The sequence below is a fragment of the Phragmites australis genome, chromosome 21 (assembly GCF_958298935.1).
Source record: "Phragmites australis chromosome 21, lpPhrAust1.1, whole genome shotgun sequence".
NCBI lineage: Eukaryota > Viridiplantae > Streptophyta > Magnoliopsida > Poales > Poaceae > Phragmites > Phragmites australis.
In genome coordinates this window covers 22551768-22564492 of record NC_084941.1, presented here as the reverse complement: position 1 = coordinate 22564492, position 12725 = coordinate 22551768, and the positions used below count along the sequence as shown (strand labels likewise).

Here is a 12725-nt window from a genome sequence, read left to right as displayed (position 1 = left end):
ACCTTGTTTTAAGATGATTTTTAACTTCCAATTCCTGAGGCAACAAAGGAGAAACCTCTACCTTTTTATCCAAGGAATCTAATTTGTCTAGTAGCTCTTTCTTTTCTTTCCTAAAAGAACCCAAATGATTTTAGCCCAACCCCATAGGTACTGTCTTAATTTTCTAATCTTATTTTGCCACCTATCTAAGACTGTAGCACCCTTATGCTCCATTTTCCACACATCCGCTACCAACTCTCGGAAGCCCTCTACTTGTAACCAACCTAATTCAAACTTGAACAAAGGCTGATTACCGTAGGAAGAGGCCTCCCCTGTGTCTAATAAAAGTGGGGTGTGATCAGAGATGTCGCGATTTAAAGCTTGGACAATTGTCAACGGATATTTCTGTTCCCATTCAGTACTAGTTAAAATTCGATCTAACTTCTCGAAGGTCAGAATTTCTCTATTATTTCCCCATGTGAACTTACGATCAGATAGTTCGAACTCCCTCAAAATCCAAACTATTTATTATAGCATTGAATAAGAAAGGATATCTACTATCAAATTTGTCTTTATTTTTTTCGGATGAGCTTCTAATAATATTGAAATACCCGCCGATTAACATTGGCAACTTTTCAGAGCTACAAGAATGAACAAGTTCTGACAAAAAAGCTTTCTTTGTACTCTAGTTGAGCTGCACCATAAATAGCTACCAAAATACAATGAAAGCCATCAGATTTGTTACGCAGAGTAAACTTAATATAAAAGTCACCAAAAGACACTCCACCAATATCAAACAACTCTAAATTTATTCCCAAGATAATGCCACCAGATCGCCCATGTGGTTCATTCCAATGCCAAAAAAATTCTCGTCCCCCACAGAAAGCACTAAGACATTGTTCCGAAAAATGCTTTCTGTTAGTTTCAAGAATAGCAATGAAATCAAGATGTTCCTCTTTTGATGTCTCAGAAAGAAATTTGTATTTAGCCAAGTCCCTAAGACCTCTGCTATTCCAAAAAAAATCCTTTCATTAGAACTTAATCTATTTTTTGGGTAATTTTTTTATTCAGAGACTTCCTCCCCTTCAAAGACTTAGTTGTCTTCTTTCTAGGGATGTCTCTCGATTCACCACTTCCCAAAACATTGGCATCATCCATGACTTCCTCCATTAAGTCACCGCAAAGATGACCTAGAGCCAAGTCATTTAGATTACATTCATCCTCCTCATCTTCATGTCCAAAAGCTCTTTTTTCTTTTTTATAATTTTTTTCGAAGTACTGACTAGTCTTTTCAACTCAAATTTTTTAAGCAGTGCTACTGATTTATCTATGTCATGGCCCAAAGAAACTCCAATACTATGAATATTACTAGAAATATGCTGATCGAAGAAAGAAAGAATGGAATTTTGGATAGTACCTTTGACGAGCTCCAAGTTTTTCTTAGCCACCAACCTTACGCACGTTCCACCAAGTCCTCGTCTGCGGAGTCCACTCTCCTCTTGCTGCGCCTAAGAGGTGATGGACTAGAGCTTGCCGGAGTACTCACTGGTTCGGCCATTATTACAACTTGGCTCGAATTGCTATCCATTGCGCCAAACTCCAGCGCATTGCCGGTTCCCAGACCGAGCGGCGCATGAGCCAAGCTGTCGTCCACCAGAAGCTCCTGAGTCGTCTAAACCAAGCAGTTGGCCGCTAGGAGCTCCTGAGTCATCTGAGGAAAAAGATCTGAGCTAGCCGCCAGAGGAGAAACATCTGAATTAGTGCCACATCCCTCAGAAACCTGGGACTGCAATTGATATTCGGCAGTCCCAGGAGCAGCCACCTCAGCCACAATAGAAGACTCCAGCGGGGCAATAACAATTTCCATCTGCAGATCAGCACAAGTTTTAATGTCAGTCCCCACCTCCAGCACCTCCAGGCAAGCATCTTCATCTTCCTCGGCCGAGATCTTATCAGCGCACTCCTTCAATAACCTCATCAACTTTTCCTTGGACGAAACTCTCCATATTTGACGCTTTTGAGAAGACATCCAAAGATTGGCATTGCATCAACTGAGCTCCCAAAGCACTGCCGACCTCCTTGTTATCTTCTTGAGCAACATTCCCAGAGTCACTTTTGTTTTTTTTTGCTTCTATCTTGCAACTCCTTATTCGAATTACCTTCTTTATTTGCATCATCTTCTTTATCTTGGCGGTCTTGATCAGTCTCCATATAGGATGTGTCCATGTTTTCTTTCTCCCCCTCTACCTCAAGCTTCAGCTCATAAAAGCGATCGCCAATTACAACATCCATCTGACTTGGAATTAGGTCCGGGTTAAGGACAGCTACAAAGAGTCTACCATAAGCGTTCCTGTTAGTGGACACCATGTCCACTTTTTGAGTGGCTCCAAACATTGTCCCGATTGCCCACAGGATCTGAAAAGTCTGTAAATCTTTCGGGATTCCCATAACACGCAACCAAACTTTAGGCAAAATAGTGCCCTCCTGAACCACAATAAACTCCTCAAACTTAAGGTGCACTCTCAACTCCTTTATTTCAGCCCCTCCATACGCCATGGTTCATTGCAGCTCTGCCTTAGATGGAAAAGGAACCACAAATTTGTTGTTATCTTGTTCTCTTACCTCCCAATTCCACTTCCCAGGAACAAGCAACTGAAGATGTGCAATAAGTTGGGCTGGCGTTATACGTCCCCCAATCACCTTTACCAGAGCCATCTTGTGGTCAGTTCTAACATCCGGAATTGGTGCGTGGGGTATGTAGTAGAAACCAAGATCATCAGCTGCATATCCCACTGAATGGGCTATCATCTTTGGCTCCTTAAAAATAGGACACTTTTGAGCAACATGGTCACCCCCCTCACAAATTTCAAAAAATAAGACCGCAGTCAATCAATCACTTGATGTCCTTTAGTGCAACATCTGAAACATTACTTATTTTTTGCTATCCTAGCCTCCACATTTGCAGCTCGTTTCTGTCCACCATCCCCTTCAATCTTGGTCATAGCAGGCACGTTGGAACTCTCTATCAACACCATCGCACGATCTTCCTTGTGGTCATGAGAAACTGGAGCAAACACAGTTCCCGTTGGTGCCTTTGCTACATCATTGATCCCTACAACCAGCGTCACATGAGGCAAAGAATGCCCCTGTTGTTGGTTCAGCTGCTGCGAGAGTGTAGCAGACACCGATGGAGGGTTTGGGTGGTTAGCGGCCGCCTGATCCATCGACCTAGAAGCGATTTGCACCTCATGTTCCTGCACCGACAGCTGTGGTGGAACATGGTGACCGCCGCGGTCGAAGTACTGTAGGCCACCAAATCCGCGGTGCAGAGAGGCAACACGTCGCCCATGCCCATGCGGAGCACCTCGGTCACGTTGCCTGCCGCCATAGCCCGGGCCATAGCCCCCGTAGCCAGGGTTGAAAGCCTGTCCGCTATGTCCACCATTAAAGCCGCCACCACCTCCAAAACCTCTGCCGAGACTAAAGCCAAGATCATTGAACCCAGCATTGCCGCTGAAATTTTCTCTACCGCTGCCAAAACCACCACCGTATTGGCCCGAGCCACCTCCATAGCCACCCGCAAACTCCCCCCGGCGGCCACCATGACTGGCATTGTTACCACCCCTTTCGGACGCAGATCGATCTCCTGTCTGATTAGCGGCCTGCCCTCCATGGTCACCACCGGAAGCCATGCCAAACCGCAGAACGTTGGCGTAGGACGGTGAGGCCACAGACCAAGCTCCTGGACACCTTAGATCAACAATCCGCTTCGCCGCCGCCTTCTCTCTCCAAGCCCTAGGAAGTTTCCCGGTTCTAGCGAAAAAACTACCAAGGGAGGGAGAGCAACGAAAGGCAACAAAGGTGGGTCCAGCACTAGGGATTAGCACAATAGGTGTGGGGCCAGAGCGGTTAACGGCCGAAGAAACCAGATCCTTATTTTTTGAATTTTGAACCTCATCTTCAACCTCTCGTCACTTCATGGCTGTGCCCGTAGAGCTTTGCACGCTCCTGGTGGACCTCACCAAGTACCGGAGTCTGGTCTCCTGTAGCGATGCTCGAGATCGACAGTCGCGGACAACCACGTCTCCCAGCCTTGTCACCGGAGAATGGCTGGGTGCCGGACGCGGGCCGCTCCATGGCCGGGCCCCGGCCGTCTGGCGATGAGATAGAGTCTTAACAATTTTTTGAGCCAATGACTCTCCAGCGTTGATGATTGCCGGAGAATCCACGGAGATTGCCTTGGCTTGCACCGAAGGTCTCTGCAGGGTCGCTTCTGCTTGCAAAACCTCATATGACCATCCTTGGTAACACAATAGGCATTCTCCCGTGCGTTGCACCCCCATACTTTGTGTGCCTTCTGTCACATTTTGGGACGCCGGTCGTTTGATAGGAAATAGCTCTCCCTTGCAATCACTTCGGCTACACTTACATGTAAAATCCAGTAAAAGTACTGGATTAGATAAAATGGATTAATATGCTATATTTCAACATTAAAAAAATAAGGAGTAAGAATTTGAGGTTCCTACATGCATGGCAGTACACGCAAAAAGAATACATGTGAATGACCATTAGAGTCATGAGTACAAGAGCACTGGCGTACATCACCATCGTGTTCTTCATGATCACATGTGCCATCGGAAGGGGACTATTTCTAGTTGTTCTTCTGCTTCGGTGTGTTCTTGACATGCTAGTTCCGTTCTGTTTATATAGAGGCATTATCAATTTTCAAAGGATATACCAGAATTTATGTCGTCTCCTACATTTATTTATGTATTGATAATTTGATTTCACAATCCTAAGATTTGACATATTATTCGGTGATATCAAATATCACACCTTCTGCTTTCTGTATTTATTTGGGTATCCAATATCCTTGAGAATGGTATCCAATATGCTCTCGTTTATTTCTTTTATCAGATTGATATTAAATAATGATACTGGTCCTTACTGTAAAGAAAACGGCGAAATTTTTGATGCAAACCCAAACTCCCGTGCAATCGTGCAAACTCCCACTGTGGGTCACCCGATCCGCATCCAACGGCGTGCTGTCATCCCACTGTCCCACCCACCAGATTTGCAGAAAGCCCCCCGTGCAGTTTCAATGATTCACGATTTCATCCTCCCTCTTCCCGCACCGTGCCGGGCCTGCACTGCCACTCACGCAGCAGCTCCGCCCACACGGCGCCATCATGCACCAGCTCTGCCTACACGCCGTCCCTCCGCGCTGCCGCCCTCTCTCCCGTTCACCCCTCCGGCCATCTTCTTCTGTGCCATTGGATGTGGATCGGACGGCCCAGTAGGAGTTTGCATGATTGCACGGGAGTTTGGATTTGTACCAAAAATTTCGCCAAAGAAAACAGCTTTCTAAGGCTCGGTTCGGCACATCGGCTAGCAGCCTAGCACCATGCCCAAGGGGTGGGGCCCATGAGCCCTGCCGGCTTGACTTTCAAGCTAGCAATATCCCAGTAAGACTCCTACCCGCAGGGTACCAAAGGACAACAATTTGATCATGTGACGCATAGAGGAAAGTTGGATGAAAACACACAACGCCACTTTGATGAAGACGTCAGCGAGTAAGGAATTATTGTGTTTTGAAGTCTCCAACTGCTATTTGGGTTAAATGCACGGACCTAGTAGTTGTACTATAATTTTCTCTCAATATCCCCTTTGAAACAAAGCAATGAGTCTCCAAAATTCTTATGGAATAGCATGTTCTATAAAAACTTGTTGAGAAATTCTATCATGATGCCCAGACTTACAAAAAGATCATTTGTGGTTTTCTTTTCTCTCTTTTTAAAGTTCTATGTTTTTCATGCAAGTCTAGATTCAGTAAAGAAGGAGATGAATACTTGCGGTGATCTTATAACTAAAGCTCAATGATAACTAAAATCATTCTGTACTTTAAAAGTACGTGTGATCGAACCTATGTCGTATTGGGGCACTTAATAGTAATGGTGTCCTGCCTACCTTAAAATTGCAGAGTTCTCTACTCTTTCAATCTGGTTTGACATTTAGTAACATTCTCCTAGAATTACGACAATGACAAACAAGAATTAAAACTGATTTTAGGTGAAGGAAGTTTATTTTAAGATAAAATAATGTTCCGGCCACTGCACCCATCATGATGCACTAAGCCATTACATAGGAAAAAGTTAAAAAAAGGAGAAAAGTACTGAAACTCTGTGCACAAAGCAACACCGTATCTCAAACGCGTACCTATTGGTCAAAACCACCCTATATTGCAAAAAAAAAAAAAAAAAATGCTTGCTTGCTCCATGGTTCCGAGAGCACATTGCAGCCATCAAACACAGAAAAGTTAAATGGGGTTAATCTTATCTACATTCTAAACTTGTTTGATTGTCAGAAAATTGATACACACTCTTGCTTCACTTAGAGGACAATATATTGTTGAAAATAAAAGACACAGTGGAAGAAGTGCTCGAGAACATGTTCGATACCGTGGTTTAACACGACACTCTACGTACCAGAACACTAGCTTATGATGAGTAAGTCTTGATACTATGGTTATTAACTAATGCATCTAGAGCTCATCTAGTCTAATTGCATTGGAATGTCTTGGAGTCCAGTGGGAAAAACATTCAGTGTGAGTTGAGCCGCCAGGGCTTGAACCATGGCGTTACATTCCCCTGTAGCACCTCCCAGGAAGGCGCCAGGTAAAGGGGGTCCGGTTGTAAAAAAAAGGGTCTTGGAGCAGAAGTGAAGACTGATGATGGATAAGTGTCTGGTATGCCCCCTGCATTGTTGGCCTTCCTGATTTCTATGAGTTGCAAATGCTGCCTCCTTGATGATGCAAGGTGATCCAGAAGATCCCTTACATGCTTCCTCATCACCACCTCTAGCATGATCACACCGAAGCTATAAACATCACATTTTACTACATGAAACATAGACAAAGGAGATACGAAATTAGTGACGGGTCGTAATATGACCCGTCACTTATGTCAAGTCATAAGTGACGGGTCACGTGACCCGTCACTTATGAGTGATGCAAGGTGACCTGTCACTTATGACTGACCTAAGGTGACCCGTCACTTATTAAGTGATGGGTCATCTTGCGTACTCATAAGTGACGGATTAAATTGTGATCCGTCACTTGTGACCTGACATCAGTGACATGTCATGTTGTGACTTGTCAATAATGATAATAGTCCTAGATACTTAGTTCACTAATATTTTTTATTTTTCTTTTATTTTTTCTTATTTTTTATCACCTAAGCAACATTAGAATAGGAAATATATATAATTTTTGCTCAAGTTTGATGTAAGAGGTGGCGGCTATGAACACAAACGCACGTTCCAAAAAACAGTGAAGAAACTTTCGGGGGGGGGGGAGGCGAGAACTCAATCTTTCAAGCTATTTTTGGCATTGAAAAATTCACCAAACCCAATAAAGTGGGGGAGAAATGGATATAACTTTTTCTGTAGATGTCCGTATAGTTAAAAAAATTCGAAATTGGAGTTCATATGCAAAAGTTATGCCTGTTTTACCATATGCACTCCGGGGCACCTATCAAATTGCGATCGTTTACATGAGATATTCAGAAATTTATAAAATATTAATACAATTTTATAGGTAAATTATAACTAGTCAGTTATCAAATTTTATATGTAAATATTAATACAAATTTTATATGTAAAATAAAAAAAATCAGTAATTAGTGACGGGTCGTAATCAAATTTTATATAACCTTCATAAATGACGGGTCACTATTATGACCTCATTTATGACCTTCTGCAAAGAAGGTAAAAGGATAAAATATCTGATGTTCATCACAAACACACGATAGCTTAAATGGTAACGCGCACGCGAGGGGAGGAGGCGGGTTCGATTCCCACTTGACGCAAAGATTAAAAATAGTGCTGAAAAAATAGAAGTGACCCGTCACCAGTGATGATAGGCATGCGTTGAGATGGCTCGGGTAAAAAAAATATTTATTTTACTTTTTTTCTTAAAAATACGTGAAAAACGTAAATCAATCATAAATGACAGGTCATAACTGTGACCCTTCACTTATAACCTTAATAAGTGAAGGGTTAAGTTTTGACCTATCACCAATGATTTTATTGGTGGCTAGTCCTTATCCGTTACTTATGACTAGTCATCAGTAACGCGTTCGGGTGCATCTGTCGCCCATAACGATTATGACCCGTCACTTTTAAGCTTTTTTCACATAGTGTTTCTGAATCATAGTAGATGTGTAGGACAATCCTGCACCAAAACATAACACGAGAATCAGGAATCACTTAAGAGATATAGAAATATTTCTTTTTTTAGATAAGGATATAGAAATATTTCTGCTGTGAGAAAAAATATATTACTTGGAGCTACCATTGTTTAGCACAAAAATGTGCTCAATAACACACCAGAGAAGTACACCTTGGTAGCATAGTTATGTATGCTAGAGCTCACCTATTGTGATTCTACTGGAATGTCTTGGGAAGAACAGGAAGACTGCTGATGGATTAGGGCTTGGTACACCTCCTGCATTGTTGGTCTTGCTTGTGGAGAAGCTTGCAGACAAGAAAATGCCACCTTCATTAGGAGAACTATGTCTTTCGCTTCTGCTGTGGTTGGTGCCGCTGGTCGCTGATCTAGGATTTTCTCAAGTTCCATATGATGCTCCCTTGATGATGCAAGGTCATCCAGAAGATCCCTTGGATGCTTCCCCATCACCACCTCTAGCACGACCATGCCGAAACTATAAACATCACATTTCTCGGTCACAGTAGATGTGTAGGACAGCTCTGCTCCAAAACATAACACGAGAATCAGGAATCACTTCACAGATGAGCACGGATCATAATAATTACAATTGTAGAAAGAATGGTGAAACCCACAACAAGGACAATTGGAAGCAGCAAACTAAGTAACCTTCTTTTATGGCGACTAGATACTTGAGTTGAATAACATAGTGGAAAGACAGAGAGATTACCGCACAGACCTTTATTGTGGAGAAAGCATCTAGCTGAAGCAATTTGAAATTGATGTCCTTCTGGGACTGGTCCTTCCAAATTGTTGTAGGACACATCAAGCATTGATTAGCTTAGCATGCTGGCAAAGGAGCGAGGAATGCGACCACTAAACTGGTTGGGGGATAAATTCAGAACTTCCAGCATCTCCAACTTTCCGAGTTGTTGTGGCAAGACACCATTGAGTTTGTTACTGCTAACATCTAACATGATCTGTAGGCTTTCCAAATTTCCTATTGCACCAGGCAAATTCCCATAGAAGTTGTTATTGTTAATCCTCAAGGACTGTAACTTGATGCAGTCTCCCAGTTCGTCAGGTATTGGTCCATTCAAATTGTTACCAGATATATCAAGGGATCCTAAATTTCTCAGCTTTCCCAACTGTGATGGTATGGATCCGGATAGCTGATTTAGTGAAAAATTCAGGCTATACAGATTTGTTAAATTGCCAATTTCATGAGGTATCTCACCACTGAGATTATTAGAATCGAGTTTTAGTTGAACCAAGTTGGACAATTTAGAAAGAGCAGAGGGTATTTGGCCACCGATTGAATTTTCTGATAAATGTAGTTCCTCTAGTTGGGGACAGGCACCCCAATTCTGTGAGATTTTCCTAGTTTGCCTATTTGATGCTAATTGTATTTTCACTAGTTGTGGATACACACCAAAATGTTTGGATATATCTCCCGTTAGTTTGTTCCCATTAAGTAACAGTCGAACCAAGGTTTTACATGCCTTCAGGCTCCTCGAAATTGGGCCATCAAACATGTTCAAAGAAACCATGAAAAATTCGAGTTTGCCACCCATACATATATTTGCGGGCAAAGGTCTTGAAAGGGAGTTATTAGCTAGCTCAAGAACACACAAGGGAAGTACACCTTGGTACCATGGTTATGGCTAGAGCTCACCTATACTGAAATATCTTGGGATGAACAAAAAGACTGCTGATGGATAAGAGCCTGGTATGCCTCCTGGATTGTTGGCCTTGCTTGTGGAGAAGCTTGCAGGCAAGAAAATGCCACCTTCATTAGTAGAGCTATGTCTTTGGCTTCTGTTGTGGTTGGTGCCGCTGGTCGCTGATCCATGATTTCCTCAAGTTCCATAGAATGCTCCCTTGATGATGTGAGGTGATGCAGAAGATCTCTTGGATGTTTCCCCATCACTACCTCGAGGACAACCACACCAAAGCTATAAAGATCACATTTCTCTGTGACAATAGATGTGTAGGATAGCTCTGCATGAAAACATAACAAGAATTAGAAATCATGGTACAGATACAGATACAGAGATACTTCTGCTGTGAAAAGAAAGTATATACCAGGAGCTATAACCATAAGTGCCTGCTAGCGCACTCCAGTTTGATGAATCCGGTTTAAAAATCCTTGCTGTGCCAAAATCCGAGACATAAGCCTTGAAAGTTCTATCGAGCAAGATGTTATTGCTTGTGAGATCTCGATGGATTATTGGTGGATTGCAGTCATGGTGCAAATAAGCTATCGCTTGAGCCACATCTTTAACCATAGTTGATCTCTTTTGCCAGTTCAATTCTTTAGCTAACTCCTCGTTTTCCATGGTCCTGTGAAGGCTTCCCCTCTCTATGTAGTCGTATGCAAGAAACTTGTACTCTGGATGGGAGCAAAATCCATAAAACCTGACAATGCTTCTCTGTCGAATTTGCAATAAGATTTCCATTTCGTGTGAAAAATCTTCTTTCATCATTCATCTGTTCTTCAGTGGGATGAAGCTTCTTCACAGCAACTATCTGTCCATCTTGTAGTTGTGCTTTGTATACTTTGCCATATCCTCCTGTTCCAGTGATATAATTGTCATCGAAATTTTCAGTTGCCCTCATGATATCCTCAAATGCAAGCCTTCCATCAAAGTTCCAAACAGAGAACATGTCTCTTGCGTTGCTAGTAACACTTTCTTGGGGTTTTCTCTTCTTACGAGCGCAGATCATAATAATTACAGTTGTAGAAAGAATGGTGAAACCCAAAGGAAGGACAATTGGAAGCAACAAAGCAAGTAGCCTTCTTTTTTGGTGACCAGATACTTGAGTTGAATAAGCCAGAGAGATTACCGCACAGGCCTTTATTGTGGAGAAACCAGCTAGCTGAAGCATTTTGATGTAGAAGTGCTTCTGGCACTGGTCCTTCCAAGTTGTTGTAGGACACATCAAGCGTTAATAGGCTCAGCATGCTGGCGAAGGATGGTGGAATGTGTCCACTGAACATGTTGTGGGATAAATTCAGAACTTCCAGCATCTCCAACTTTCCGAGTTGTTGTGGCAAGACACCATTGAGTTTGTTATTGCTAACATCTAACATGATCTGTAGGCTTTCCAAATTTCCTATTGCACCAGGCAAATTCCCATTGAAGTTGTTACTGCTAATCCTCAAGGACTGTAGCTTAATGCAGTCTCCCAGTTCGTCGGGTATTGGCCCACACAAATTGTTACCAGATATATCAAGGTAACCTAAATTTCTCAGCTTTCCCAACTGTGGTAGTATGGATCCGGATAGCTGATTTAGTGACAAATTCAGGCTGTACAGATTTGTTAAATTGCCAATTTCAGGAGGTATCTTACCAATGAGATTATTAGAAAAGAGATTTAGTACAATCAAGTTGGACGACTTAGAAAGAGCAGAGGGTATTTGGCCGGTGATCATATTTACCTATTCTTTTTCTCTTATGCGTTAGCACAGCGTATGATAATCGACTTGTCTTACTATTAGATCGACACGTGGTTAGTACGAAAAGTGCTAGAGCCAACGGCACCGATGGACGGTACTTAATCGATGCGAACGGTCTATGACATCCAGGTTCCTCTCTCGACCTAACCCCAGCACCGCCCACATCTCGTCTCATCCTCACTCTCATACAATCCATATTGTTATCATCATTGTGAATAATAATTGACCATATATCTCACAAATGATGGAACATTCCACCGCTCGACTTCTACTGAAGACCTATGCATTGCTAAGCATCTCGTATCACTTTTAAGTAAGACATTCTCATGATTATACCCAGGTTACAAGGATAAGGATCATCAACAACATCAAGGTAGAAGTAATGCATCAACATATGTTCTACCTATATAATTCGACATTGGAACCCTAATATGCATAACTTACATAAGCATAATTTATCAATTGAGACTTCACACGATCCAAAATATGAGATGTAATATGCTTAGATGCTTGTCTTGCTGCTCAGGTGACTGTTTGATACTACCTGCGTAGCACTCACAGAACTCTGGAAGTTTGGCGTCACCTTCGATCACTTGAACCAACGGCGCGTCACTCTCTAAACAAAACATGAATACATCAAAAAAACAAATGAACAATGGAATGCATGCAACATGTTTGATAAGAAAAGCGTCGTACTTCAAAGGCATTTGCAAAAGATTGGAAAATGAATGGGGATAGAAAAGGTTTGAAGCTCAGATAAGAAAACCTAAGTTCATAAAGCTTTGATTAGCTGGCGGTCAGACCGGCGGTATGGCGGTGGATAGACCGCAGGCGTGCAAAGAGATTTGTGCTCTGGCGATCAGACCGGACCCTTAGCTATCATATCGCAGGGTCTGGTGATCAGACCAGCCCTAGCGGTGGTTTGACTCCTGACTGCGAAGTCTAACTTGAAACTAATTGGCTAAGTTCCATCCTGGCGATGAGACCGGCCATAATGGCAGTCAGACCGCTGGGTCCTGCTAGTAGCACCTTTGCAGGATCATCGGCGAAGGCTCTAGTGAG

At 42.7% G+C, this 12725-nt stretch overlaps 1 protein-coding gene and 2 pseudogenes across 1 annotated transcript; all 3 read right to left on the bottom strand.

Annotated features, from left to right (window-relative positions):
* Nucleotides 1-2906: 2906 nt before the first annotated feature.
* Nucleotides 2907-3671, bottom strand: LOC133903244 (glycine-rich protein 2-like). The gene has a single exon (XM_062344552.1). The coding sequence runs from the start codon at nt 3669-3671 to the stop codon at nt 2907-2909; it is 765 nt and encodes a 254-aa protein (XP_062200536.1).
* Nucleotides 3672-8410: 4739 nt separating this feature from the next.
* On the bottom strand, nt 8411-10130 carry LOC133903243 (probable leucine-rich repeat receptor-like protein kinase At1g35710; annotated as a pseudogene).
* Nucleotides 10131-10233: 103 nt separating this feature from the next.
* LOC133903242 (probable leucine-rich repeat receptor-like protein kinase At1g35710) lies at nt 10234-11639 on the bottom strand (annotated as a pseudogene).
* Nucleotides 11640-12725: the final 1086 nt, after the last annotated feature.

What these genes read in the sequence shown, in the direction of transcription:
- LOC133903244 (XM_062344552.1), bottom strand. Translation starts at nt 3,671, where the DNA reads ATGGCTTCCGGTGGTGACCATGGAGGGCAGGCCGCTAATCAGACAGGA.